The 25,688-nt window shown below is 44.6% G+C and overlaps 2 protein-coding genes across 3 annotated transcripts; one reads left to right on the top strand and one right to left on the bottom strand.

The window, feature by feature from the left end:
• Positions 1–224: 224 nt before the first annotated feature.
• GMCL1 (germ cell-less 1, spermatogenesis associated) lies at positions 225–14,300 on the bottom strand. Of its 2 annotated transcripts, XM_034430745.3 has the most exons (14): positions 13,977–14,300; positions 12,476–12,599; positions 10,136–10,232; positions 9,040–9,137; positions 7,702–7,814; positions 7,322–7,387; positions 7,109–7,193; positions 6,057–6,147; positions 5,565–5,705; positions 4,967–5,036; positions 3,524–3,599; positions 3,064–3,209; positions 1,829–1,916; positions 225–976 (listed from the first exon to the last, which is right to left on the bottom strand). In XM_034430745.3, exons 1-14 carry the CDS (start codon positions 14,156–14,158, stop codon positions 866–868), a joined length of 1,488 nt encoding a protein of 495 aa, XP_034286636.1. In that variant the 5' UTR covers positions 14,159–14,300; the 3' UTR covers positions 225–865. The 2 variants fall into 2 exon arrangements, with proteins under 2 accessions (XP_034286636.1, XP_034286637.1); XM_034430746.3 differs by lacking the exons at positions 12,476–12,599; positions 13,977–14,300 and adding an exon at positions 11,497–11,634.
• Positions 14,301–14,395: 95 nt separating this feature from the next.
• TSR1 (TSR1 ribosome maturation factor) lies at positions 14,396–24,301 on the top strand. Its single transcript, XM_034430747.2, has 15 exons — positions 14,396–14,545; positions 15,454–15,557; positions 15,653–15,869; positions 15,993–16,127; positions 17,005–17,426; positions 17,515–17,677; positions 18,599–18,759; positions 18,949–19,151; positions 19,373–19,535; positions 20,066–20,179; positions 20,377–20,509; positions 22,102–22,218; positions 23,268–23,408; positions 23,841–23,915; positions 24,007–24,301. Exons 1-15 carry the CDS (start codon positions 14,443–14,445, stop codon positions 24,183–24,185), a joined length of 2,430 nt encoding a protein of 809 aa, XP_034286638.2. The 5' UTR covers positions 14,396–14,442; the 3' UTR covers positions 24,186–24,301.
• The last annotated feature ends 1,387 nt before the right edge of the window (positions 24,302–25,688 follow it).

Genomic DNA, 25,688 nt, shown 5'->3' on the forward strand with positions numbered 1-25,688 from the left:
TTCTCAGCTATAGCCCCTTTTCTCCTGGGCTGGACGTAGCCGCCTGACTAGCAGAGGCTGAACCACTCGCTTCGGGGCTTGGGAGTGCTTTTTTTTCTTTCAAGTCAAAACCCAAAAAGTTAAAAAAGCATATCCAAGAATTAAATGATGGATCTGATGAATTAAAAATACTGAATTGAGGCAGCTGGATTCTACAAAATGACTCTTAAAAAATACAACCAATGTTTAAAAATATATATATATATTTCTCGGAAACAAAACAGGATATATTATACAAAGTTTTCAACTCAATAGGAAGTATTTACAGGTATAATGAATTAAAGACAATCCAGAGATTTCACCAAGCCAGGAACTGACCCTTAACAATGAAGGGCTTGGTCAGAAGAACAAATCAAGAGACCATAAAAAAACGGTGTTCTCTATTAAAGTTAATTTGTGGGCTTTATTGATATATCATCCTACTCCCTTTTAATTAAGCAGGCTCAGTTAATAAGTATTTCTGTACTGTCAAGAAACTGGTGGCAATCCTTATATAGTCTGTGTCATTCTCTAGGGCCGAGAATTCACAGGAGAAAATTCAGACGGGCATAGGAATGTAGAGAGGTGAGGTGGGCATTGCATTTATCTGCTGCAGCAGGAGTGGGGAACCTGTGGCTCACAATTCCTCAAAAACTACAGCTCCCAACATACCTCACCGGTTAGTCATGCCGGCCGGAGCTGCCGGAGCTGACAATCATAGGATATCAGATTCCTCTTCAGTAGATAAGAGCATTTCACGATGTTTCTTTCAGGGCACCAGGAGCTTCCAATTGAAAGTGACCACACAAAGACATTTCAAAAGTCAATCTCAGCTGGCTGGGTTATCTCACTGCCCATCGTTTTCTCTCCTCTTTTCGGCGGAGGTATACAGAAAGTTGCAGCAGATATACAGAGGGAAGACCAGCAGCCTGCTGTCCAAATTCATCACTACTTGTTCCTAAAAAGCAAATAAATAAATAGATACCAGACTGAACATAAAAATGCTTTCAGAAACCCTGCACAAAAGGTTTAGAGAAAAGGCTAGAAATTCTGAAACTAATTTCCTAACGTTCTCATGTAACTTGAGAGGCAATTTTCAATCAAGCATCATCCATCAGTTGAATCCGTACAGAAGGAGAAAACCATTATTTCTCTAAATATTTTCTCTCATTACATTTTTCTTAGGATTTTTAATCTTTCCAGCATCCTCCACCTGAACAGCAACCACTGAAGGGGCCAGCTTATCCTGCCAGCTTTCATTTGTATCAGGAGATTTCAAATCAGTATTTCTCGTAGGTTTAAATGCCTGAATACAATGAAAGGAACTGGCTGCCTGTCACAATTGCTTGGAACCGAGTAGCCTACGAGTGATATTCTTACAAACATCCTTCCTTCTTGTGCCCAGAAATTTTGCAGTTTGTGAGGAAAGGAATTCTCTCCAATCATTTGACGAGAGCTGTAATAAATACTGCATTTCACCCGACTTTCTTCTTAGTACTTCGCAGGAAGGAAGAAGCAATTTGACGCTATTCTCTTCTGCAGGGAGACAGACAGGCAGGCAGTCTTCCAGCTTTGAAGATGTGGCCCAACTACTCGACCTTCTTGACATTCAGTGGAGCTGAAGCAGTCAGAAGCCTTCAGTGAGAGGACAGCCTGCAAATAGTGTTGTCACAGGACAACATCGTTTCAAGGTAGCCAAGGGTGGAACCCCGATCATTTCTGTTTATCTCTCCTGCTTCTTATGAGAACCCTACTTTTTCTTCTCCGACTCTGCTAGCTGAAATGAACCAAAAGCTTTGCACATACATACCTGATCTTTTTCGAGGGTTAGTAACTGATATCCTGCAGTTCTGCTACAAATAAGCTTTCCACTGCTATGGAAAGAAGCCAGGCGCAGCCTAAGGACAGAAGAGAAATTACACTAAGTGGTTTTAAAATTTGATAAATAAACGAACGAATAAATAAAATCAATGGAGAAAGGAGGTTGTGTTTTTTTTTCCTTGAAGGGAGGGTGAAAGAGTTATTGGATATGAGATGGTCAGCAAATCAATTTTTTTAACAACTCCCCCCCCCCGTATAATTGTGTTCACAAAAAAGCGACAATAAAGATGATCTTATCTTATAAATGAAAATAAAAATAAAAAGGAGTATCTCTTCTAAGCTGATTACAGGGCCAAGAACAATGTGTAGCCAACACAAGAGTCCTTTGGACTGAAAACACACCCAGTTGGCTCATTAGCAGCCCTGAGGAGACTTTGTTTTCGTAAAAGGTACGGGAGTCCCTGCGGATTTCACTCTGCTAGCCGTTGTCGGTGCTCCTCTCTGTTTCGAGGGCCGGTGAGTCAACGTTGTCTCAGGATGTTTCTGCTCTCATGTGGCCAGCATGAGGTCACGGAGTATATTGTTACTTCCCACTGAAGTGGTACCTTTATCTACTCGCATTTGCTTGCTTTCGAACTGCTAGGGGCTGGGGCGAGAACAGGAGCATGGCACTCGGGTCTCAAACCCAGGCTGTCGACTTTCCATCTGACAAGCTCGGTGTCTTTTAACCGCTGAGCCATCCACCGCCCTATTTGGTAAAAGGCACGACACATCTTTGCACTTGGGAAGACGACGTGGCCTGTTACCCCTCACATTAGGAGTCTCCAAACTTGGCAACTTTAAGACTTATGGACTTCAACTCCCAGAATTCCCCAGCCAGCATAGCTGGAGGTTGAAGTCCATAAGTCTTAAAGTTGATAAGTTTGAAGACCCCTGCCTCACATTTATGATCATGGTGACAGGCTGGTGTCTGCCATTATCCTAAACACAAACTATTATCCTAACCACAAATAAATATATCTTTCCTTTTATGTACTCCGAGAGCATATGCACCAAGACAAATTCCTTGTGTGTCTAATCACACTTGGCCTATTCTATTCTATTCTATTCTATTCTATTCTATTCTATTCTATTCTATTCTATTCTATTCTATTCTATTCTATTCTATTCTATTCTATCACCTTCTAGCAATGGAGAACGAGACGAACAAGAGAGGGAACCCACCTGAAAGCGATATTTCTCCGGGGCTGCAAACTGACGGAGCCACTGCAGGGCTGGTTTAGCGTGTTGCGTTTGAAGACAATGTAACGATTGGTGTATGTGACCAGCAGATCAAAGCCAAAGTTGAAGCCTGTCCATCGCCAGCAATACTTGCAAGAAGAAAAGAAAAAAAGGTTGTTGAAGAAACGGTTCTATTCTAAAGGAGAGGCTTTAAGCAACCTGCAAAGGACCCCCTCCACTTTGACACCTTGTGTATTTTGTGCCAGCTCGGGAAATTCAAAACGTGGGTGGTTTAAAAAAGCTACATGAGCATTGCCATCGTTTTTATATTTTTCAATCACAAAGTATTTAACCTTGTAAAATAATCTAGTTAAGGAAACACCGTTTTGGGGAAACAAACAGCTTATGAAAACTGTAAACGAATTACATTTTTAAAAGGACATGGAAAAATATGTGCGCTTACATCACCATCTTTGGCAAGTTTTCTGCCACACCGCATACTGTTTGCTTCTAGTTCCTCTTTATTAATCTCTTGAGGCCTTGAACATACAAAATAACTTTCTATAAAATGGCATTCTATCAAAAGAAAGCACAAGAAAAGTATTCTAACTGGTTGTCTACAGATCTTAATGCCTGAACACATTCACTTTTCCCCAGGAGGTTGTCTTGTTAAGCGTCCTGAAATGCCTTCCTGGCCAACGCATCCAAGAGTTATGCTAAAATGACCACCTACGTACATCATGGTTGCGTAACCAACACCCTAGCAGTCACTAGTAATCCCTGGCGCACTTTCCCAGAGCAGGAACAAATATTGTGGCTTTTGATGGAGCAGGGAAGAGCTGCTTTGCCCAGGGCTTCTTAGTGTCTCTGACCCCGGGCCACGAGTGATGAGGTTCAAATGAGAAGAAGAGCCACATTCTGCTCTACTTTCTCTATGTTTTCCCTAAGCTACAAAGGAGAGCAAGAAGTACTTTCCACGCCCTGAAAGTCACCTGGCAAAGGATCTATACCTGCCCCGCAATACAAAGGTTGCCGAACTTTAACCCAAGGCTAAAAGGTCATGAGTGAAGAGGACCTATTGTGACTCACAGAACAGCACCAGAAGTACAAGAACCAAAAATGAAGTTATCAACTGACAACTACTAGAAGAGGAATCTGCCCAACTCAAAGGGACACCACCCAAATACAACCCTTATACCCCTTGAGAATTCCTTTTTCTAATAGACTGTGCCCTTAGTGCACAGTCACTTCATTAGAAGAAATCTGGCAATCTTTACAACACTGTTTAGCTTTCGTTATATTCTGAATAATTGGGAATAATCCAGTAACCTGGATTACTTTCCATAATTCAGATGCAAGCTATACATAATTCAATCTTGACCGTTTCTTCGTTAGCAATTTCCACTCACTGAAAAGCATGCTCTGCTATGCTAGTCCTGCTACGTTATTCAAGATTTCCATTGAAGGTAAAGTCAAAAACTTTTTGGAAATCAAAGCACATAATATTTCTGCCTAACTTTTAGTAATGCTTGTTGGCAAGCAGTATTTTTGGGTGAAAAAAAGACTTTCTCTGCAAAAAGGGCTGCCGAGGCAGAGAGATTGGTGACCACTGTGACTGTTTCTAAGCTGCCACAAATGTCCACATTGCCTCAAAGAAGTTACTTTAGCCACATCTGTCAATTCCATCATCTTCCCCGAGCATTCCTTTGTGGCCGGTGGTGTTGAGCCTTTCCACTTTTGATCCTATAATAAAGTATTGCTGCAACTACACCAAACATCTTTTGAAATAAGGAATAGCTAGGCTGCTTTTCAGTTACTTGATAAGATAAGCTGAAATTTGTTTTCTCTTTATAGGAACATTGCAAGAGGTGTTCCTCAGTGGCGGAGAAAGAGGCATTATACATACCCAACGTCATTGTCTTGTTCTGCTCTAAGCATGGCAAACCACTGCTGTTTGTAAACAGAGAACAGCCAGTCTAAAATTCAGAAAGATCAAAGTGGGCCTTTTGTAAAACGAGGCAAGAAAGTTAAGCAGCACTTAATATTTTTACAAGGCTTCTATTCTGTCCCAATCAAAACTGACTCTGAGCAGTTTATTTACCCCCATATCTGCAACCATTTAAAAAAGCAGAGTCTAAAAACAAATACTGTAGCAACAAATTCAAACCACTTCATTGGGGTCATTAAGCAGCAGACCCTGTAAGCAGCAAGTTTAGAGGAGGAAGTGGGGGGCAAGAAGAGGAAAGGCTACGACCCCCTTTACTCTTTTTCCACACAGTGGGACGTCAGAGAAGTAGAGAAGTAATTTAAACCTAGCCACAAACTAGCTTAAGTGCCTGAAGCTAGATTCAATGATTCACCAATTTTACTACCAAGGCACGTCCACACAAATTGTTATTTGCTATACGTGGGGACTCTTCCAAGGACCCATAAACTCAATTCTGATTTTACTTTCTCAAGTGTCTGGCATGACAGAGAGGGAAAACAGGCTATTCCATTCTTACCTGCAGGGATCAGGCTGTCTCGTTCAATAATTCTTGCGGATGCCAGATCGCTGATTATATACTGCAGCCTCAGATATTTGAACACGGGTATAAATGCATATCCTTGTTCCGTTTCCAAGAATGAGATCCCATCCTCAAAATCTGAAAAGTTAAAGCAGATTCTTAAAGAGTTCAAATCTATTTTTTACTATTCACTGAAAAGCAGCACTGCAGTCTGTAGGCAGTTTATCAGTCCCAACGGACAAGTCAATTCGGATACAGTTTAATAGGATTATATCCTGATTTGCTTTTAAAAGTAAAAGTGGCTCAGAGGGAAAACTAGTGGAAGATTATGGTTTATAAATTTCCCACCCCACACAAAAGAAATACATATTGGGCCAATATGGAACCGCCCATAATGAAGAGTTAGCTGAAGATACTGTAGGAATCTTGATACCGAGGAAAGCAGAGATTTTCAACATGCAGAATATTCACAAAGCTTTTCATACAAACCTTTCCTGCGTTTGGAGAACCAGGAATCTGCTTCACTTAAAAGCTGTTTCAATGATCCATTCCAAGAAGGCACCAGTTGAAGGAACATCCACTACGTAAAATAAAGGAACAGCCATAAATTCACCTGAGGTATATACTAAGGAACTAAAGCTTGAGGAGCACGGTGGCTCACAAGGCTAGGATGCTGGGCTATTGGCAGGTTCGCATTCGAGATCTGGTTGCTGCCATGGAATGGGGCAAGTTCCCATCACGCGCTCCATGCCGACCCAGCAGTTTGAAAGCAGGCAACTGCAAGTAGATAAATGGGTACCACCTTGGTGGGCAACTTAACGGGGACATGAAAGGAGTCCCCAACTGGGCGGCCCCCAGGCAACAGTGATGTCACCATTCAATCCTTACAATACCCAAGCGCAATCCCGATACGAATGTAGTAGTAACTAAAGCTTTACACAAACACATATGTACACTGTGTTTCTACTAAAAATTGTTTATGGATAGAGAATATTGTGACATGTATTTGGGAATAAAAGTATCACAGTGGCACTTTAACTGCAGTCTGGTACAATTAATTTCTTGGGATTTTTGATAAAGTGATGAAATGAGTTTATTTTTCTGTTAGAATGCAATTAAAGGGATAACTGGCCACATCCTTATAAGGAAAGCAAGGAGAAAATGTAATAGCAAAAGAGAAGAAAGAGGCAGCTTTTATGGAGTAAGAAAGGAAATAACCAAAGAAATGATTATAATCCAAGAAATAGTTATTCTGAATGCACAGAACTTTTTTTTGGTACTTCTTTAAGTATCCTGTGCTATCTTGTAATCCGGTGTTATTCTAAGTTTTAATGGGTCATTAATAAATAAGTACTCTAAATAACCAAACAAAGAATATGACTACCCATCAAAGATACTAAACTATCAGAACAGGCAGGAGAAGTAACATCGGTCTATAAGAATACTGTCAATTTGGAAGAAATGGCAGCGGGGTTTCAAAGGTTATTTTTGCATCATTAAAACAAAACTTGGAACGAACAGACGTTATTAAATATTGGTACCTTCTTTAGAGCAGTATATATATCCATCTCCACTTGCATGACAAACAGGTTAGAGGAACTGATCAGCTGTTTCATGAGGTTGATGCTGAAACAAACAACGTGGCCTTTGAAACGCAAAGGGCATGAACTGTGTTCAGTCCAACAGATGATCTGATTATATTTTATGCTAAACATCTTCCCAAAGTATCTGGGTTAATCCCGAAAACTCAATACCTGAGTTCTTTGAGGAGTTCCACACTCTGGTGGGTCATCAGATTATTCAAGAGCCACTCAAGACACCTAGATTTAAAATAAGAAAGTCCTTTCATAGCACACAGGCAATGCGATGAGATGCAGTGTATGTTTCTAGTAAGCTGCTGAGCTCTTTCCCCCCAGATGTTATAGTAAAATAGGGAGCCCACAGCCATTATACTCCAAAGCCCATCCAGTTAACTATGACTGTCGTCAGACCATAATGTTCTGTCATAAATAAGCATTTTTCTGCTGAAAAATATCGCATGACATGCATCTCAAAGCCCACATCACATTGGAAAATCAAAGGGGAGTCATACTAATTTTCTTCCTCAACAAAACCTCTTAGTGCCAATACTTACTTTTTTTTCAAAGAATCTAATCCATATGTTCCCGCAGAATTATAGTAGCTACACACAGTTTTTGCATTGATTGTTTCCTTCATTGTCTCACCACACTGCTGTATTAAGCCATCCTGTAAACATATAATGATGCAAAATAAATCCTCACTCCTGGACCTAATGCTACAGGGGGTGCCCTGACATCAAGTTAGCTGGCAAAAAATGAATGCAAACAATAACTATCTAGAGATACTTTGGCTTCATCTGGAGTATACTATATACTACCAGTCTCAACCATGATTATATAAAATTATATTGTATTTGTAACAGAAGGAGAAAAGGGAAGGACTGCTACCCTGATGTTTAATTTTGTGATAAGAGGCATCCTAACCTTTCTGAACACATTTCCGAAGGTCACATAAGAAGTCCCTGTGCTTCCAGCATCAATCATTCATGTATATGCCCCCATCTAGGAAGGGGAGGAGAGCAAGAGATAGTGAGAAAATGTCTTTCTCAGCTCTGCCATTCAAGGTGAGTTAGAGACATTTTGATATTGCTAAGCATGTGCTTGAAAACATGGCCCTAGGGTAACGGAAGCGATGTGGCAATGACCATGTGCTCATCCCCAGACTAGAAATGAAGATAGCAACAGCACTTAGACTTATATACCATTTCACAGTGCTTCACAGCACTCTCTAAGCTGTTTACTGTCAGCACTTCAAGCTGCATTTACTCTAGTGCTGACATAAGGAGGAGAAGCGGAGGTGTCTGGAAAGGGACATTTGACTTTTCACCTACTTATTTTCCCTGGAGATAATATCCCCTAGGAGATGGGATGGGAGGGGGGAAATTCCTTTGAGCTGGAGCAGTAGATTAGGGGTAGAGTGACTTGGAAGATGGCCAATGAGTGCAGAGGAGTGGGGAAAGGAAAGGGAGGGTTTTGGGTCAGGAAGTCAGTGTTGGCTACAATGGAGTCGGAGTTAGAATGTCGTGCTTAATAAATGGGAGTTTTTCATCAAAGACTTTGTTTGAAATGCAATTTATTTGAGACGACCTCGAAACCTGACATTTACAGAGTCAGCATCAGTGGTGGCTTCCTACCTGTTTGCCCTGGATCGGGCAAACCGGTAGCAGCGGGAGGCTCCACCCGCCCAGACACTTCTGCGCATGTGCAGAAGTGTCGCAAGCATGCGTGAGCGCGCACGCACAAGCAAACCGGTAGCAAACTAAATTGAAACCCACTACTGGTCAGCATATTGTCCCCAACTATCTGGGTCCTCACTTTACCGACCTTGGAACTGAAAGGCCTGTACTTTGCCAAGCAAAGATCTGTAAAAGCAGGGAGCCATTTCCACTTACCAGCTGTAGCATGCTGGCAGCTGCCAGGAGGGCAATGACTCTGCTAGGGTTTATTAACACTTCATCCCGGTAAAGTGAGCCAAAGGCAACCTGTAAGGCTAAAGAAAACCACATCCTAAGGCTACTCATAACATAGAAAACAAGTTATACATTTATTTTGTTTTCAATCCAGTATGGTTTATTAAGGGTGATATACAAAAAGTGTTATTTCTCAAATTATTTTACACATAGTAATAACAACAAGATACCCAGAATATTAAGAAGTGGTAGATCAGGTGCTATTTTTTAAAAAAAACCTAAGCAAGACAAATGGTGAATTTAAGTACAGGAGTCACCACATTTGGGGTCTAACGTAAGCACCTCACGTTAGAAAACTCCCATTCTCCTGCAGATTTCACCAGCTGGCAAAGTGGACATTGCACAAGCTTGAAAAATTTATAAAAAAATAATAGATAGGCACTTCAAAATAAAGTGTGTCTTAGGTTTTGCATTTTCATTTAAAAATCCTGAAAGTCTCAATCAGGTTTAAAAATGTGCACCCACAGTAGCTAAATGACCAAAAAAAAAAAAAAAGCTTTCTTGCAATATGAGTCCTACTCTCTAGGTTGTGAAGTTACTGACATGGTTCGTATTTGCAGCACAACATTGGCTTCCACATTTTGTTAAAGAAGCAAAAGCTTCTGGAGCAGCCAGGACCAGGGTCTTAATTCATATCAGCATTAGTAATGCAGGAATGTGCAGCTCAAGATATTAATCCAATGCTTCAGGGAGAAGTATGCTCCACAATATCTAATCAATAATGGCAGTTTTATTCCCCCCCCACCAATGCCTTCAGGATGAAACAGATTAAAATCTGCTCAGTTTCAGGCAGAGTGTTCTAATCAACATCACAGAAATCCATTTTTCTGATGAATTACTTAGCAAAATGAGTTTTGCTAAAATGTATTTTGCAACAAGGAGATAAAATACTGGAAAGTCCTTCCAAAGATAATTTATAACTGCCCAGCTTTGTTCTAGAACACCTGATCCAAGTAATCTATTTCAATTTGAAACTTTTATGTTAGAAAGAGTCTAATGAGAAGGAATCCTTGCTTACCTTCTATGTCAATATTCTGATCAGGAATTTCCAATTCTATTGTGTCCATTCCTGATTCCCTCCAAGACCCACTGAACATACTTGAAAAGTAGCCAGACTACAAACAGAAAAGTCATGTTTTTAAATAATTTTACAACCCTTGGAATTAAAAGAGTTTATATGATAAGAAGGTATAACACAATATTATTTTCATAGCAAGAGGAACTAAGATAGTTTACACTTGAATTAAATTTTTTATTTGTCACTTCTGATTTGAAGATATGTTTCTTAAATTTGAATCTTACTCATATTCTAAACCAATTGCTTCATTTGCCCACCAACCCCATCTCCATGCACTGGTTTTAATGCTTTGATCTGAACAGAATAAATGGGTTTTCATTGCATCTAAAATGGGAAATGATGGAACGATTGCTCCAGGAACTGGAACTAAGATCAAGCTCTGGTCTCAAATTTGATTAGTAAACTAGCTGCCACAAATCCTACTGTGGGAAATTGGGAGGGGGGGATTGCATAGAAAGAAAAAGGTATGTAGTCACAATAAAAGGGGCAAGGTCTCAGATTCGGGTTCTCCCAGATATGCCAATATGACATCTCTAATAAAAGTTAGCTTTGAGGAACTTCAAGCCTCGGAGTTTGATTTCGTTGGGGGTGTTACTTGGAACCCTGACATTAACCCAAATCTCAGAGCTTCTGGGTTTTCCACACCCAAAAGAAAGTTCCCATCTCCCACATGTCCACCACACATCCAATCAGGAACAATCCTCCAGAACAGAAGATACCTCCTCATTCTTCTCAGCACAGCTGCAGGGCACAATGGCCAATGGCCTTGACTTCCTATAAAGAATTTTATTGTGACTATGTATCTTCTCCTCTCTATGCAATCTCCCCTCCCAATTTTCCACAGTAGGATTTGTGGCAGGCCTGAAGCCTGAAGGCACAAAGGTAGAAAGATGGCTTCCAGGTCTGACACTAGCATTAAACCACACTTTATCAACCTGGCTGTAACAGGGCACTGCGGCTTTTACTTAAACTGGAACTGGAACCAGCATGCAAAGCCAAGAGGGAGGGAGCCGGCCAAAGCTGTGTTATAATTTATTTATATAAGTGGACAGATTGCATCCAGAAAGATAAGTGATCAGAAAAAAATATATAACAGCATCCCAAATATATACTATACTACCTAAACCTTGGCCAAAATTTCCTGCGGCCACAATTATATATAGGTATTGAAGGAACTACATGCAATACATACAATTACTGGGGAGGGAGGGGGGAGGGGCTGAGTATGATAGGTTGACATTTCTATAAGAACACATATAGGTAGATAAATTAATACATACAGTACATACACTTAGGTATACCTTTTCATTAAAGTGCATTTCTTATAAAATTGAAATTGCTAGTTTTTGATCCAATGAGGAGAAAAATACTGTTTACTAGAAGATCACATCCCAGCTGGAGGTGACTCATTATGAGCTGCTATCACTCACTGATGTTTAAGCCTGAGAGATTAAAAAAATAAAATCTATTTGTACAGCAATATTGTTCTTGTTCCATTTCCTTAACCCCGACAAATCTGTATTATTCATAAATTGTGTTAATGCATCATTAGCTCTCTGCTGCTCTTATAGGTATAGCAATGGTATATTATGACTGCAGACTAATATTTGTCTAGCTGCTGTATTTCAGCTTGACTTCTCACCACTAATGGGACCAGAATTTCAGTCACAAGTCAGGAAGGCCATAAAGCAAATCATCACATGACCACACCAGATTTTATGACCATTTTTATAGTGTTCATTAATTAAATCACATGGTCATTCAGGAAATCCGGCTTTCCCAACTGACTTTGTTGTCAGAAGCTGGTTGGGAAGGTCACAAATTATTATAACATGACCGCAAGAAGCTGCAAATATGAGTGTTTCCAAGCACCCAAATTAAAATTGTGACTGTGGGGATGGTGCAACAGTTTTAACTTTGGGCATAGTTACATTTTTCAAGACCCTCATTATTTTGAACTACCATGGAAAGATAATAAATCGAGGATAACCTGTAATACTCATACAATACACCTAAACACGGTTTGTTAAAACACCATTATTAAATATTATGAACTTGGATGGGTTTATAAACTGTATGTTTGAAAGGCCTCTGAATGGCACAGAAACAAACTGGCTTAACAGTGCATGGACTGGTTCAAGGAGAACCACTTATAGCACCTGTGTTTTCTGGACCCCACTCAAGGCAGCAGAGCTCTGCGTTTGAGTATTAAACGAAAAGGCCTGAAGCCTTGCTTCCTAACGATCGTGGAGATCCAAGAAAGAAAAAAGCAATTTTTACCTGACAGAGGTATATCTTGTGCAAGTTCCATTCTTCTCCCAGGGCACATATTTTAACATCACTGTTTTCACCATTCAGAAACAGAGTCTGATAAATATACTTCGAAGTGCTTTTTAGCTTTTTCCTGAGTTAGAAAAAAAACATATATATGATATAAATACCAAGAAAAACATCTGTAGCTCACTCAGGGTTGCACTGTAGAGTTCTTGAGGCCCTCTCAGCTTCGTTGTTTGCTTGCAGACATTTCATCAAATGTTCTTCTTACATCCATACTATCTATTTTATCATTTGCTTCAAATCCTCCTTTATATTTTTCTTCATTTCTCTTAACTCTTGTAAGAGGACATGAAATTTATCAGATTGAGTCAGTGATTTCTCAGGTGATTTTTTTTTCCTCGCTTCCATTTCTAAAGCTTTCCCCACTCAAATAAGGTGTAACTCTGAAAGTCTAAGACCTACTTTGGGTCTTTGACAAACACTTTCCATACTTTTGCTACATTTTGATCGTTTTAAGAATTTTAAATGGCATTGAATTTCGTTGTACCATGTGCAATGACAATAAACTCCAGAAATTGTAGGTGCTCCATCCCTGGAGGTTTTAAAGAAGAGACTGGACACAATCTCTTTTTGGCATAAGCGCATCAGCGTCCCTGTCCTAATGTTTTCTTTTATTCATCTCCTTTTCATGTATTTATAATTATGCTCACACTTGTATCTGTCATAAAATACATGCTTGACAAAAGAAATAAAATAAAATAAAATAAATAAATGAATATCTTGTCTGAAATGGTATGACGGTCTCCTGCTTGGGCGGGGGTGTGTGTTTGGACTAGATGACCTCCAAGGTCCCTCCCAACTCTGTTTATTATTCTGTTATTCAGAAGTTGTGGGGAGCTTCATCCCTGGAAGCTTTCAAGAAGAGACTTGGACTGCCCTCTGCCAGAAATGGGGTAGGTAGGGTCTTCCTGCTTGGGCAAGGGGATGGACTAGATGACCTCCAAGGCCCCTTCCAGCTCTTGTTAATCTGTTATCTATAATTATTTGTCTGAAATGGGGTAGGGTCTTCCTGCTTGGGCAGGGGGATGGACTAGATGATCTTCAAGCCCCTTCCAACTCTTGTTAATCTGTTATCTACATCTTTTATTATTATTTATTATTATAATAATAATAATAATAATAATAATAATAATAATAATAATAATAATAATAACTACTATTCAGAAGTTGTGGGAGCTTCATCCCTGGAAGCTTTCAAGAAAAGACTTGGACTGCCCTCTGTCAGAAATGGGGTAGGGTCTTCCTGCTTGGGCAGGGGGCTGGACTAGATGACCTCCAAGGCCCCTTCCAGCTCTTCTCTTCTCGGGAGGCGCTCAGGGCCCCCTCCGCTGAAGAGCAGCAACTCCCCTGCCCCCTCCCCACCTGGGCCGCCCCCTCCCCACGGGACCCCCCCTCCCTTCACCCAGGCACCCCTCCGGACCTGCCGGGCCCTTTCCGGCCTTACCTTCTGGGGGTGTTGAGCAGCCGCTCCTCGCCGTCGCTCTCCTCGCCGCTCTCGCTCTCGCTCAGCCCCTCGCCGCGCTTCCGTTTGGGGAGGGTCCCGTCGCCCCTCCGACCCCCCGCCGCTTCCGCCCCCTCAGCCGCCCCGGCTCGGGGGCCCCACACGCGGCTGCTCAACGAGCCCATGCTCGCCCGCCCGACCACCGCCGCCGCCGCCTCTTTCTCCTCATGGGGACGCGCGGCCGGCGACGTGAAGGAAGCCCACCCCTCACTTTACCCAAGGCGGCCGCTGCGCATGCGCGACCGCCTCGGGACGGAGGGAAGAGGCGGCGCGCGACCTCCTTTTGCACATGCGCCGGCGCCTTCCGGGCCAATAGGAGAGACGCGGGCGGCCACAGAGACGGGCCTCTGTAGAGCGGCAGAGTCCGGACCTTCGTTGGCGTCACTTCCGGCGCGACAGCGGCACCGCCATGGCGAAGCAGGCGGCCGTCCACCGCGCGGGCTCCTTGAAGCAGCAGAACAAGCCGCACAAGGCCGGGAAGCACCGCGTGAGCAGCGCCCGAAGGCAGGGAGGTGAGAGCGCGGAGGGCCTCCCTTTTCCCGGGGGAGTCAGGTCGCCGAGGAAGCAGGGAGCCTCGGTGGACGGCCAAGAAGAGCCTCCAGTCCAGGAGCAGTCTATCCCACCCGGGCCTTTCCCCAGAGGCTGATCCAATTCAGCGTCTGGGTGTCTTGGAGGCATTCTGGAAACTCAAGAAACGCCAGTCCATGATAAAGAGACACCTTGACTTTAAACCAGAGATATTTTTGTTGGGCAATAAAAAAATTGCAATATTTAATTGTGAACCTTTTAACAGCAGTTAGAATTTTATTTGCCAAAAACTGGAAAGGAAAAAAAAGATATTTACTGATGAAGACATTATTAAGAAAATGATGGAATGTGCTGAAATGAGTAAATCGACATTTGAAATAAGAGAACAGGAAAACAATATTCTTTAATATGGGATTTATTTTAACAATGGATGGACAATAAAATATGGAGATAAATATGAAATAAGTAGACACTGAGATAAATTAAGCGAAATATCTTTTTTTGGAAATAAATTTCTGGATATATAGCGATATTTTGAAGGGAGGAAGGAGCACAAAAAGATGTTAACCGATTGATAAACTGTCTGTAATTGTTTGGAATGGTGATGTTTAATTTGTTTTTAAAATAAAAAAAAAATTAATTAAAAAAAAAAAGAAACGCCAGTTTAGTCCCCGGCTCTCCCATCTTGGCAGCTTGTGGACTTCATCTCCCAGAGTCCCCCTGTCAGCTTGGCTGGGCTGAGGAATCCTGGGAGTTGAAGTCCACAAGGCTTAAAAATTGCCAGGCTTGGAAATTCCCGGTTTACTCAGAGGCAGCACCTGCCGTTTTTGCCCTCCAAGGAGGAACAGCCAGAAAATCTCCTGCCATTGATTTTCCCCTCTTCTTCCTCCAGGTCGGGTCCCGGTCAAGACCCTCACTCGTCAGGTAAACCGCAACTGGTCGAAACAGGACCGCAGACACCGGGCTTGGCAGCTCCGCCGGCAACACCAGGAGGCTGTGAGTTGGCAGCAGCAGAGAGCAGGGAAGCCGAATCGGGGACGCTTGCTCGGAGAATGGAGGAGCCTCACCTACCTTGGTTTCTCTGCCTGCAGGTGTTGGAAGAAAAGCGGAATTTGGGGCGCAAAGATGGGCCACCGCACCTGATGGTCCTGGTGCCGCTGCATGCCCAGATCGATCCCCAGGCGGCCTTGAACCTTTTCCGGAGTAACCAGGATTCGGTTGTCTTCCCAGCAAAGGGAGGCCCACCTGGTTTTGCCCTGCTGTGTCCCCGGTCCAAGCTGCGCTGGCGTTTTGTAGTAGCTGATGCAGGTGAGGGCCTCATTTTCCAGAGGCATCTTGGCAGCTTCTACTTACAAAATAGTTCTACGGTCTTTCCTGCGTTTTTCTGGGGTATTTCAGAGAGTTGTAACTTCCATAATTCTTATTCTCCAGGAAGCCTTCATGCAGTGCTGGATCTTGCCAAAGTAGCCGATACTCTCCTTTTCCTGCTGGATGCTGCAGATGGTTGGGATGCTGTTGGCGATCACTGCCTCTCCTGCATCTTTGCACAGGGTCTCCCCAGCTATGGTGAGTCTAGTGCCTGATGCAGCCTGTTTGTCCATCTATCCAGTAAGATACGAGATGTTTGGCAGGCTACAATCCTTGCTGTCAAGCTGCCTTGTCTTCTTGTAGGACTTGGAAACTATGCTTGGTTTTTTATAACTAACCCAGCTATCTGAAATATTTATTTATTTATTTATTTAGTTCGATTTATATGCCGCCCTTCTCCGGAGACTCAGGGCGGCTTACAATGCGTTAAGCAATAGCCTTCATTCTTTTGTATATACCTGCTTAGTAGGGCTTTTGCCCCCCCCCCCCAAAGCGGTGTTCTTTTTTATGCCAAGTCAGCTTATTGCCCCCACAATCCGGGTCCTCATTTTACCTACCTTGAAAGGATGGAAGGCTGAGTCAACCTTGAGCCTGGTGAGATTTGAACTTGCAGTAATTGCAGGCAGCTGGTGTTACTTAACAGCACTTTAGTCTGCTGCGCCACCAAGGCTCTGTTCCCTGACACTAAATTTGGGTCTTTGATTCCCCTGATGCTCTGTAATTGTCATTGCTGCTTTGTTGTTACTCTTTTCTCATTATACTGTGCCATGGTGGCACAATAGTTAGAATGCAGTACTGCAGGCTACTTCTGCTGATTGCCTGCAGTTTGGCAGTTTGATCCTCACCGGCTCAAGGATGGCTCAGCCTTCTAGCCTTCCGAGGTTGGTAAAGTGAGGACCCAGATTGTTGCGGGCATTATGCTGACTCCATAAACCGCTTAGAGAGGGCCGTGAAGCGGTATATAAGTCTAAGTGTTACTGCTAGTGCTAATAGCAGCCTCGGTGATGATCCAGAGGAATGGCCGACTTCTCCAGCTGTCTGTAGTTAAGCAAGCCTTCCTTTTTGTTCCCTGCAGGCCTTGCTGTTCAGGGTCTGGCTGAACAGCCGCCAAAGAAGCAAACCGATTACCGGAAAAAGCTCAGTAAGGTTACCGAGAAGCGGTTTCCTGGAGCCAAGCTTTTTTCTCTCAACACGGAGCAGGAATCTGCGCTGCTGTTGCAGCACCTGGCCAGCCAGAAACAGCAGCACTTGGCATTCCGAGACCGGCGGGCTCACCTGCTGGCTGATGCTGCCGAATTTGTGCCCAACTCTGACAGTGCCACGGTGGGGACCTTAAAGGTGTCTGGCTATGTGAGGGGAAGAAGCTTGAACGTCAACTCCCTGGTGCACGTTGTTGGGCATGGAGACTTCCAGATGAATCAAATGGATGCTCCCCCAGACCTCTTTGCCCTGAACCCGAAGTGTCCAGGAGGACAGCTGGCAAGTAGGAAGAAACAGGTGGGGCCTCTTCCTGTGCAGGTGTGACTGGGATGCTCCTCCCCCCGAAGGGGGCGTGGTCTGAGCTGCTCTCTTGTGCCTCTTGCAGGGTGACCTTAGCAGCAGCACCGCTGCCGAGATGGAGGAAGAGGTGAAGATGCTGAGCAAGGCTGATCCTGCCAAGCAGGAGTCTCTGCAGGCAGAAGTGGTTCCGGATCCAATGGAAGGAGAGCAGACTTGGCCCTCGGAGGAGGAGCTGAGGGAGGCTGAGGGTCAGTCAGATGATTTAGGACAGGCCGTGCCTTGGTTCATTTGCCCTAAGCCAGGACTCTCCCAACTTGGCAACTGTAAGACTTGTGCAGTTCCGAGAATTCCCCAACTGGCCAATGCCGAGAGTTGAAGTCCACAAGTCTTAAAGTTGCCAAGTTTGGAGATTCCTGTCCTAAGCCACGTTTCCTTAAATGGGTTCTCCAGTTTATGCTCTGTACTGCTAGCCATAGCTTTTAATTACACTGGCTGGATTCACATAGGCTAAGATGGAACTACAAGGAACCAGGTTATAGCGTAACTCTGATGTGTGAATGTTGCCTGTCCTCCCTCAAAAGGGCCAGCTATCTAACTACGATTCCATTGAGAGGGTTGAGGCCGTGTATATCTGCCCCTCAACCATTTCTTCAAGGGATCATTCTTATTACTGGCTTATTGTATTATAAAACACAGAATATTATATTTCAGTGCAATTTTATTTATACAGTATTGATGAGGCATTAAAATGTTGATGATTAAGATAAAGCTTTAAGGATAATAATTTAAAAAAAAAAACCCTGAAGGGCTTAATTTTTTTTCAAGTATTCTTCCTTTTGGTGGCCTGGTTTATTCTATCAAAACAACAATCTCAGTTCTTCAGATTCTTGATCTGTACATAAGCGGTGCCAGGCTGGATTGGACCTCTCGCCTAACCACTCCACAATCTGCTGTCCTTGGCCAGCCCAGAGATGCCCGAGGAAACCTACTGGTCTCCAAGCAGATGGGCTTCTGTTATCTTAAAGGAGGGCGTAAGAAGTCCCTGCTGTAGGTTGAAGTGGGATGGGCCCTAATAATCTTGGCTTTACACTGATGGGAGGAATGCCTTATTTTTCTTTTTATGGGGAGAGGTTCTCCGGTTTCCAATAACTCTTTCCCACTACGCACAGAATCTCTTAAGCAGAGCAAGAAAGTGGCCAAGAGGGTCCCCAAAGGCACATCTGCCTATCAGGCTGCCTGGATCCTGGACAAGGCCGAATGGAGAAATGGCAGTGAGGAGGAGGACGAGGATGACGAGGAGGAAGAGATGATGGAAGAAGCCAGGTCCCAGGTAATGGAGTAGCCATGGTTTTGATGGTAGCCTGGCGAAGAGTCTGTGCAGGATGGGACAGGCCCACTGGCGGGTGGGGGCTTTGCAGGTGGACGTGGGTACATGGCAGGCGCTGAGGCCCACAGGCTGGGGAGGCCTCCTCATGCTCTCTCACTCGGTGCTCTGCCCGCGTTGCTTTTGCTCTGCCAGGAGGGGAGCAGCAGTGAGGAGGAAATTGCTTCTGAGGAGGAGGAGGAGGAGGACTGCGAAACCATGACGCTGCCTGAGACGGAGCAGGCTGAGGAGAAAATGGAGGAGGAAGAAGAAATGCTGGAGAAATACCGACAGGAGCGACAAGAAGAAATGTTCCCAGATGAGATGGACACCCCCCGGGATGTGCCAGCCCGAGTCCGGTGAGAGCCTCAGCAAATGGCCAGGGACATGGGAGGAGTTGGGACCATTCGGGGGGTGGGGGAGCTGAGGCAAGGCCTGGCCTGACTGCCCAGGTAACCTGCCCTGGGAGGCTGCTTTACCCTGGAGGCTCTGCTGGGTTACAGGGAGATGGGAGAGGGCAGCAGGCAGGCGGAGGGGTTGAAGGCAAGGCAAGAGAATGTGATCCCACTGGCTCCCTCAGGTTCCAGAAGTTCAGGGGACTAAAGAGCTTCCGAACATCCCCCTGGGATCCCAAGGAGAACCTCCCCAGGGACTATGCCCGGATCTTCCAGTTCCAGGACTTTTCCCGGACAAGGAAACACACCTTCCGGCAATTGGAAAAGGAGGAAACGGATGGAGCTCAGGTTGGTCCTTTCTCCAGTCTCACTCTGCTTAACCATGGTTGGTTTTACATTTTTTAATTTTTGAAAACAATCACCGTTGTTGTACTTTTGCAAGTGTTACGTTTTCGTACTTTTAGAGTTATTCTTTAATTCAGGGGTGGTCTAACCTTAGTAACTTTTAAGACTTGTGGGCTTCAACTCCCAGAATTCCCTGGCCAGACACTCCTGCTTTACTTGTATGGAGTATCCAAGCTCTAACCGGAGAGCCTCATCTAACTCCTTGGAGTTCAATCTCCAGAGTTGTATCAAAGCTTTTGGGAGTTTAATGGGAGCTGCCTCTTGTGTTAGGTTTAGTTTAATTTCTAGAGGGGAAAAAATAAAGACGATTCTACCAACCTTACTGTCAACCTGGTATTTGAGAACAGGTTTTCTGCACTTTGGGAAAGATGCTAAAGTGTGCAAGCCAGCAGAATTTAACCCAGCTTTGTTACCTTCTGTGCTGTGAGGGTGCCAGGATTTCCACGTGACCTGCCTGTGTGCTCCTTCCACAGGTCGGCTGGTATGTTACAGTCCATCTCTCCAATGTCCCGGTTTCTGTTATGGAGAGTTTCCAGCAGAAGCAGGAGCCTCTGGTGCTTTTCACCTTACTTCCCTATGAGCAGAAGGTGAGTCCGGAAGAGAGAGGGGGGTCATTTTTTTTTTTCCCTCTGGGGCAAGGAAAGCCTGGCTTGATCATGACTGGCTCAAGGCCTAGAAAAGCTGACTTTTCTCTCCGGGGTCCGAATCCGTCTGAAAGCAGGATTCCTGGGTGGCCCGAGAAGTTCAGTCTCTGATTTGCTCTCCTCCTCTTTATGGTCTCCAGATGTCTGTGCTGAACCTTCTGGTGAGACGCCATCCAGGATACAGTGAGCCAGTGAAGTCCAAAGAGGACGTGATCGTCCATTGTGGATTCCGCCGCTTCCGGGCCTCCCCTCTCTACTCTCAGCACACCTCAGGTGTGTCTTCGACCCCTCCCAGGGGAGGCAAAGTCCCTGCAGGTTCCTCTCTAAAAAAGGGATGGGAACCCTTGTGGTTTTTGGCTTCCTAATGACCTTTGGGATGAGGAGAGTGGGAGATGGTCAGAAAGGCCAGGCAGGTGAAATTCCTAGTTTTGTTGGAGGGAGTTTGACAAGCCTGAATCAAACTCGGGGTCTTAATAGGCCTCGTTTGCAGGGGATCAGCCGCCCAACCCAGTAGTCTGAGTGGCTTAAATCGAGTTCAGAATGCAGGGAAATGAGAAGGTGGATCAGCTCTTTCCTGTCTCCTTTTGGCCACGTGCATTTGGAAAAAATATTCAAATACTGTGATATGTGAAACCAGTGGATTGCTGATCATGCCAAATTCTCACTTGAATAAATGACCAGCTCAACTGATCTTCCTTCGGATGCATCCTTTGAGGGCCTATCTCTGTGGAAAAGGCCCTGATGCTGGTAAAGGTGGAAGGAAGGAGAAGGTGACTGGAAGTGAGGGGAATGGACTTAGTTAAAGTAGCAGGGAGTACACTGTTCAAAGAGCTCAAGGACCAGATGAGGGATGTATCAGCTGGAGAAGGTCTATGTGGTTGCTAAGAGTCAATACCAATTTGATACTGTGTTTCCCCGAAAATAAGACCCTGTCTTATATTTTTTTGAACCCCAAAATAAGCACTTGGCCCTATTTTCGGGGAGGTCTTATTATTTTGGGGTGAGTGGAACAAGATGGGGCTCCTCTTGCCTTCTTACCTGATTTCCAGCTCTGCATTTAAATATTTTCAGGGAGGGCTTATTTTCGGGGGGGGAGGCTTATTTTAGCCCATGTGCTCAAAAGCCCCATTGGGCTTATTATCAGGGGATGTCTTATTTTGGAGGAAACAGGGTAGTAGATTATCAGTGATTTAATCCAGGAGCTTCCCTTGAAGAAACTGCAGCCGAGTTCTGGGAGAAAACTCGGAATCTACACATTTCCCCACATTCCAGCTGCAGCCTTTTGAGGCTTTGCAAGAGTCAGCCTGAATTTTACACCTTAAGCTTGCTAACGTAAGTTTATGTAGCTTCTTCCCAAGATTCCCTTCCTTTTGTGCCACACGGTTTAAAACTATAAATGCAAAGAAAGGTAAACACTTGTTTTGTTTTTGATCTTTGTAAGCCCTTCCAGAAGCTTTTCTGAACTGAAGTGTTGAGTTAGAAACTTTTTTAATTTTAAAGGACTAATGGCTTAATGTCAGAATTTATGCTTCGATTAAACATCAAGGTTAACATTACACCAGAAATCAAACAGTAAACAATACCCCCAATGGAGGAGGTCCCAATTCAGACAAACAATCAGACCACAGCCTAATCACCCAGATCAGTCCATCAATGCTGACAGGGCAAGCCACACGCATATAAGTTGACAGCAGACCCCACTCCCTTAGCACTGATGATATTACATAACTGGGTCATGAAATGTCTGCATGAAAACAAGCAAGCACAGAGAGCAGCAAAAGGCCCCTCATGTCAACCCCAAGCTACAAATACTCTTATCAGTCAAGCCAAACTAAACATTCAACCTCCCCCTCCCCTCTTTGCAGCGGATAAACACAAGCTGGAGAAGTTTTTCCATGCTGACACTGCTGTGGTGGCCACAATCTACGCTCCCATCACTTTTCCGCCTGCTTCGGTGCTGCTGTTCAAGCAGGAGAGCGACGGTGAGTTGGGGATTGGGAAGATACCTTGGGCTCCCCTGCCTTGGCCTCCTCTGGTGAGCTGCTGCTGCCACCCCCATCACCCCATCTGCTGGCGTTTCTAGATTCTGCCACCTTTTCCAGCAGCCTCCCTTAACCTCTTCCCTGCGGATGGATTGGATGACCTTTCCCTTCATGCGAGAAAAGAGGGTGGGGGAGGAATTCTCAGATCGTCTGCAAGGTGCCAGGAGGGGAAATGTTCCTCTGCAGCCGTTGGGAAAGACAACCAGCATTTTCCTATCCTTCTAGCTTGTCAGCCTTCACTCTGGGTCCCTGGGGAGCCTAGAGGAAGAATGTCCCAGAGCACATCCTATTTTCTGGGGTGAGTGGGGGGACAGGCGATGTGGGGCTTTCTCCCCAGCAAAGCTTTCCCCCGGATTTATGCACTTTCCGCCATGCCCTCTAAACCTTTTGTATTCCAACAAGCTGGGCTGGCCTAACTCTTTTTAACTATTCAATTTTAATTTGTTTTTAAAAAAAGGGGTGTTTTAATTAGTATGGGCCAAATTTGTTTAATATGTTTTAAATTGTTTTTTTTAAATTTTATATTGTATGTGTTTTATCTTTGGCTGTTCACCGCCCTGAGTCCTTCGGGAGAAGGGCGGTATATAAATCCAAACTAAACTAAACTAAACTAAACTAAACTAAAAAAGCTTGCCGAGGGCTTGTGCGTTGCCTTGGGTGTGTTTTGTTGGCGACGCTGCTCTGCTCCGTTCGGATTTGTATTAGAAGTTGCCTGCAGGGGTAACAATCTTGAACTTCAGTTCCCAACAGCCCCAACCGGTACGCTGAATACATTGTGGTCCATCAGTGCCATACAGTTATCCCACTTGGTGGCCTCGTCACCCGCGAGGGTAGCTGACACTGTAGCTTGGATTTTTCTTTTTCTGCCCTTTTGCCGATCTTGGGAGTCGGGCAGACTCGATTCCTCAGCAAGGCAAATGCTGGTTGTCGATTGCCCAGCCTGAAGTTGTCCTTGAAGTCACAGGGTTCCCACTTGGGCTTCTTTGCAGGAGCGCATAATCTCTTGGCTACGGGCTCCCTGCTCAGTGTCGATCCCAACCGGCTAGTCGTTAAACGGGTGGTACTCAGTGGCCACCCGTTCAAGATTTTCAGCAAACTGGCCGTGGTGCGCTACATGTTCTTCAACAGAGGTATGTATGTATCTAAAGTCCCTGGAAAGGGTGGGGGGTGGGGAGTGGAGGAGTTGCCGTGGCTTCATTGAGAGAAATGGACCCATTCAAAGTTTGGGCAGAGCAGAGCTCACCTGTCTGCAGATTGCTTTATAACAGTGTTTCTCAACCTTGGAAGCTTGAAGATGGGTGGACTTGGGAGTTGAAGTCCACCCATCTTCAAGCTACCAAGGTTGAGAAACACTGCTCTATAAAATAAGGATATCCAGCTCTGCTCACATGCAGTGTGGTAGGAACCCCCTCCCTCCCTCCCTCCCCAACACACACACACAGAGAGTCTGTGCTGGGTATCCTTATGGTATAGAACTTTTCCTTGCCTGTGACTATAATCTCGGGTGAATCTTGCTGTGAAACCTGCTGGAGTCCCAGTTCTTCCTTCTCCCTCTCCTGCAGAGGATGTCCTGTGGTTCAAACCGGTAGAGCTCCGGACCAAGTGGGGCCGCCGCGGCCACATCAAGGAGCCTCTGGGTAAGCGGGTGAAAGTTTTTGGGGCTGCCCAGCAAATCTCCCTTCCTCGCTGGCTGCGTGCCCTGACTCTCCCTCTCCTCTTTGCTGCCAGGAACCCATGGCCACATGAAGTGCCAGTTTGACGGGCAGCTGAGGTCCCAGGACACGGTGCTGATGACCTTGTACAAGCGGGCCTTTCCCAGGTGGACCTTCGATCCCTACGTGCCGGAGCCCACAAGGTGGAGGGACGGCATCCCGCCTGGCCTAGAAGGAGAGGAGAAAATGGACTAACTGCCCTAGCTAAGCAACTATTTATGCACGGAAAAAATATACAAAAATAAACTTCTGGGGTACTTAGTATTTCTTTTGATGTCCAGCATCTGGAGAAATCTGTTATCTATGAAGCAGCCAGCTGTCCTTTGATTTGCCTTAACATGCCTAGCATTTCATGGAGCCATTGGAGTAATTATCTTGCAAATGGGTTTATGTAGGAGAAAGTTTGGCTCCGAGTAGCAGGGCTTCCGTCTCTAGTAAAGAGAGACAACCATGCCTGTAAAGGAGTCTTCAGGGAGATTTGAGCCCCTGGCTGGCAGAGAGGAGAGTGAAACTTACTATGTTCTTTGGTATTCCTCGTCTTGAAACAGCGGTTTTATTGAAACGGCAAAATTCCTTTATTGATCTGGAAACTATTTAACAGCTCCTGATTACTTGTAGAGTGGTTTGGATCAGGCAAAAAATTAGAACACCTTTTTTCAGCTACAGCTTCCGTGGTGGTGAAGCTTCTCTGCTCACATTCCAGGAAAAAAAAACCCAGAATCAGTTGCATCCCTGGATCTGGCAGGGTGCAGGAAAGATACAACGGGTGCTGTTTGCAGTTCAAGGACCCAGATTGTTGGGGGCAAGAGGCTGACTCTGTAAACAGCTTAGTGAGGGCTGTAAAAGCACTATGAAGCGATATATAAGTCTAAGTGTTATTGCTAATATGTAGAAATGAAGCTCTTGATTGCCCTCAAAAAAGATCCGTAGATGGGATTGCTCGATTGTTTGGCGTGTTTCGCTCTGCACTGGTTCACTGGGGGTGTCGAATCGCTCATGTTCAGAAGCTAGAAGAGTTTGTATAAAGGCGTTCATGGGGATTTTCTTTTAACCCTCTGCTGACTTGAGCCAGTAAAATCCAGCATAAAGAAAGGCTCCTACCCCCCCTTATGCTTGTGCTTTTTAACAAAACTCCCTTGACATGAGCTGTATGGGAGTGAGAATTAACAGGAACCTCATAGGTGGCATTGGTGCATCTGAAGCAGCTGCGAGATTTCATCTGCCCTGGAGTTTAAGCTCCGTGTTAGTGAGGCAAACTCCTTGCACGAGTGTGAAATACAGCATTACAAACTCAGTTGACGATCAAATCAACTTTTTTGGGGGGAGCGCGCGCAGGTGAGAAATGTATCTATGGCTGCCCCAGCTCTCTGGAACCAGTTACCTCCTGAGGTCCGGACCATCCCCACCTATTGGCCTTCCGAAAAGCGGTGAAGAGTGGCTTTTCTGGCAGGCCTGGGGCCGTTGATCTCGCTCTTGCGATCGGGCGAGATCCGGCCATGAATGGTGTGAATGAGTTTTAATGTTTTTAATTCTTAAATGTTTTTTATAATGATTTTAAATGCATTGTGAGCTGCCCTGAGTCTTCGGAGAGGGGCAGCATACAAACTGAATTAATAATAATAATAATAATCTCTGGAACGGAGACAGCAAGGACCTTCCACCTTGCCATCAGGAAGGAGATGTCTCATCATTGTAGGA

Source organism: Pantherophis guttatus, chromosome 9 (assembly GCF_059756535.1).
Source record: "Pantherophis guttatus breed Tessera chromosome 9, ASM5975653v1, whole genome shotgun sequence".
Taxonomy (NCBI): domain Eukaryota; kingdom Metazoa; phylum Chordata; class Lepidosauria; order Squamata; family Colubridae; genus Pantherophis; species Pantherophis guttatus.

Bases quoted from the DNA above. Each gene is read 5' to 3' on its own strand.
- GMCL1 (XM_034430745.3), bottom strand. From the start codon at position 14,158: ATGGGCTCGTTGAGCAGCCGCGTGTGGGGCCCCCGAGCCGGGGCGGCT. The intron at 7,815-9,039 runs GTAAGTGGAAAT...ATATGTTTACAG, and splicing joins CTGCCAGCATGCTACAGCTG to GATGGCTTAATACAGCAGTG. The intron at 7,388-7,701 runs GTAAGTATTGGC...TTTTAAATCTAG, and splicing joins TTAGATTCTTTGAAAAAAAA to GTGTCTTGAGTGGCTCTTGA.
- TSR1 (XM_034430747.2), top strand. From the start codon at position 14,443: ATGGCGAAGCAGGCGGCCGTCCACCGCGCGGGCTCCTTGAAGCAGCAG. The intron at 17,427-17,514 runs GTGGGGCCTCTT...TGCCTCTTGCAG, and splicing joins TGGCAAGTAGGAAGAAACAG to GGTGACCTTAGCAGCAGCAC. The intron at 17,678-18,598 runs GTCAGTCAGATG...CACTACGCACAG, and splicing joins GGAGCTGAGGGAGGCTGAGG to AATCTCTTAAGCAGAGCAAG.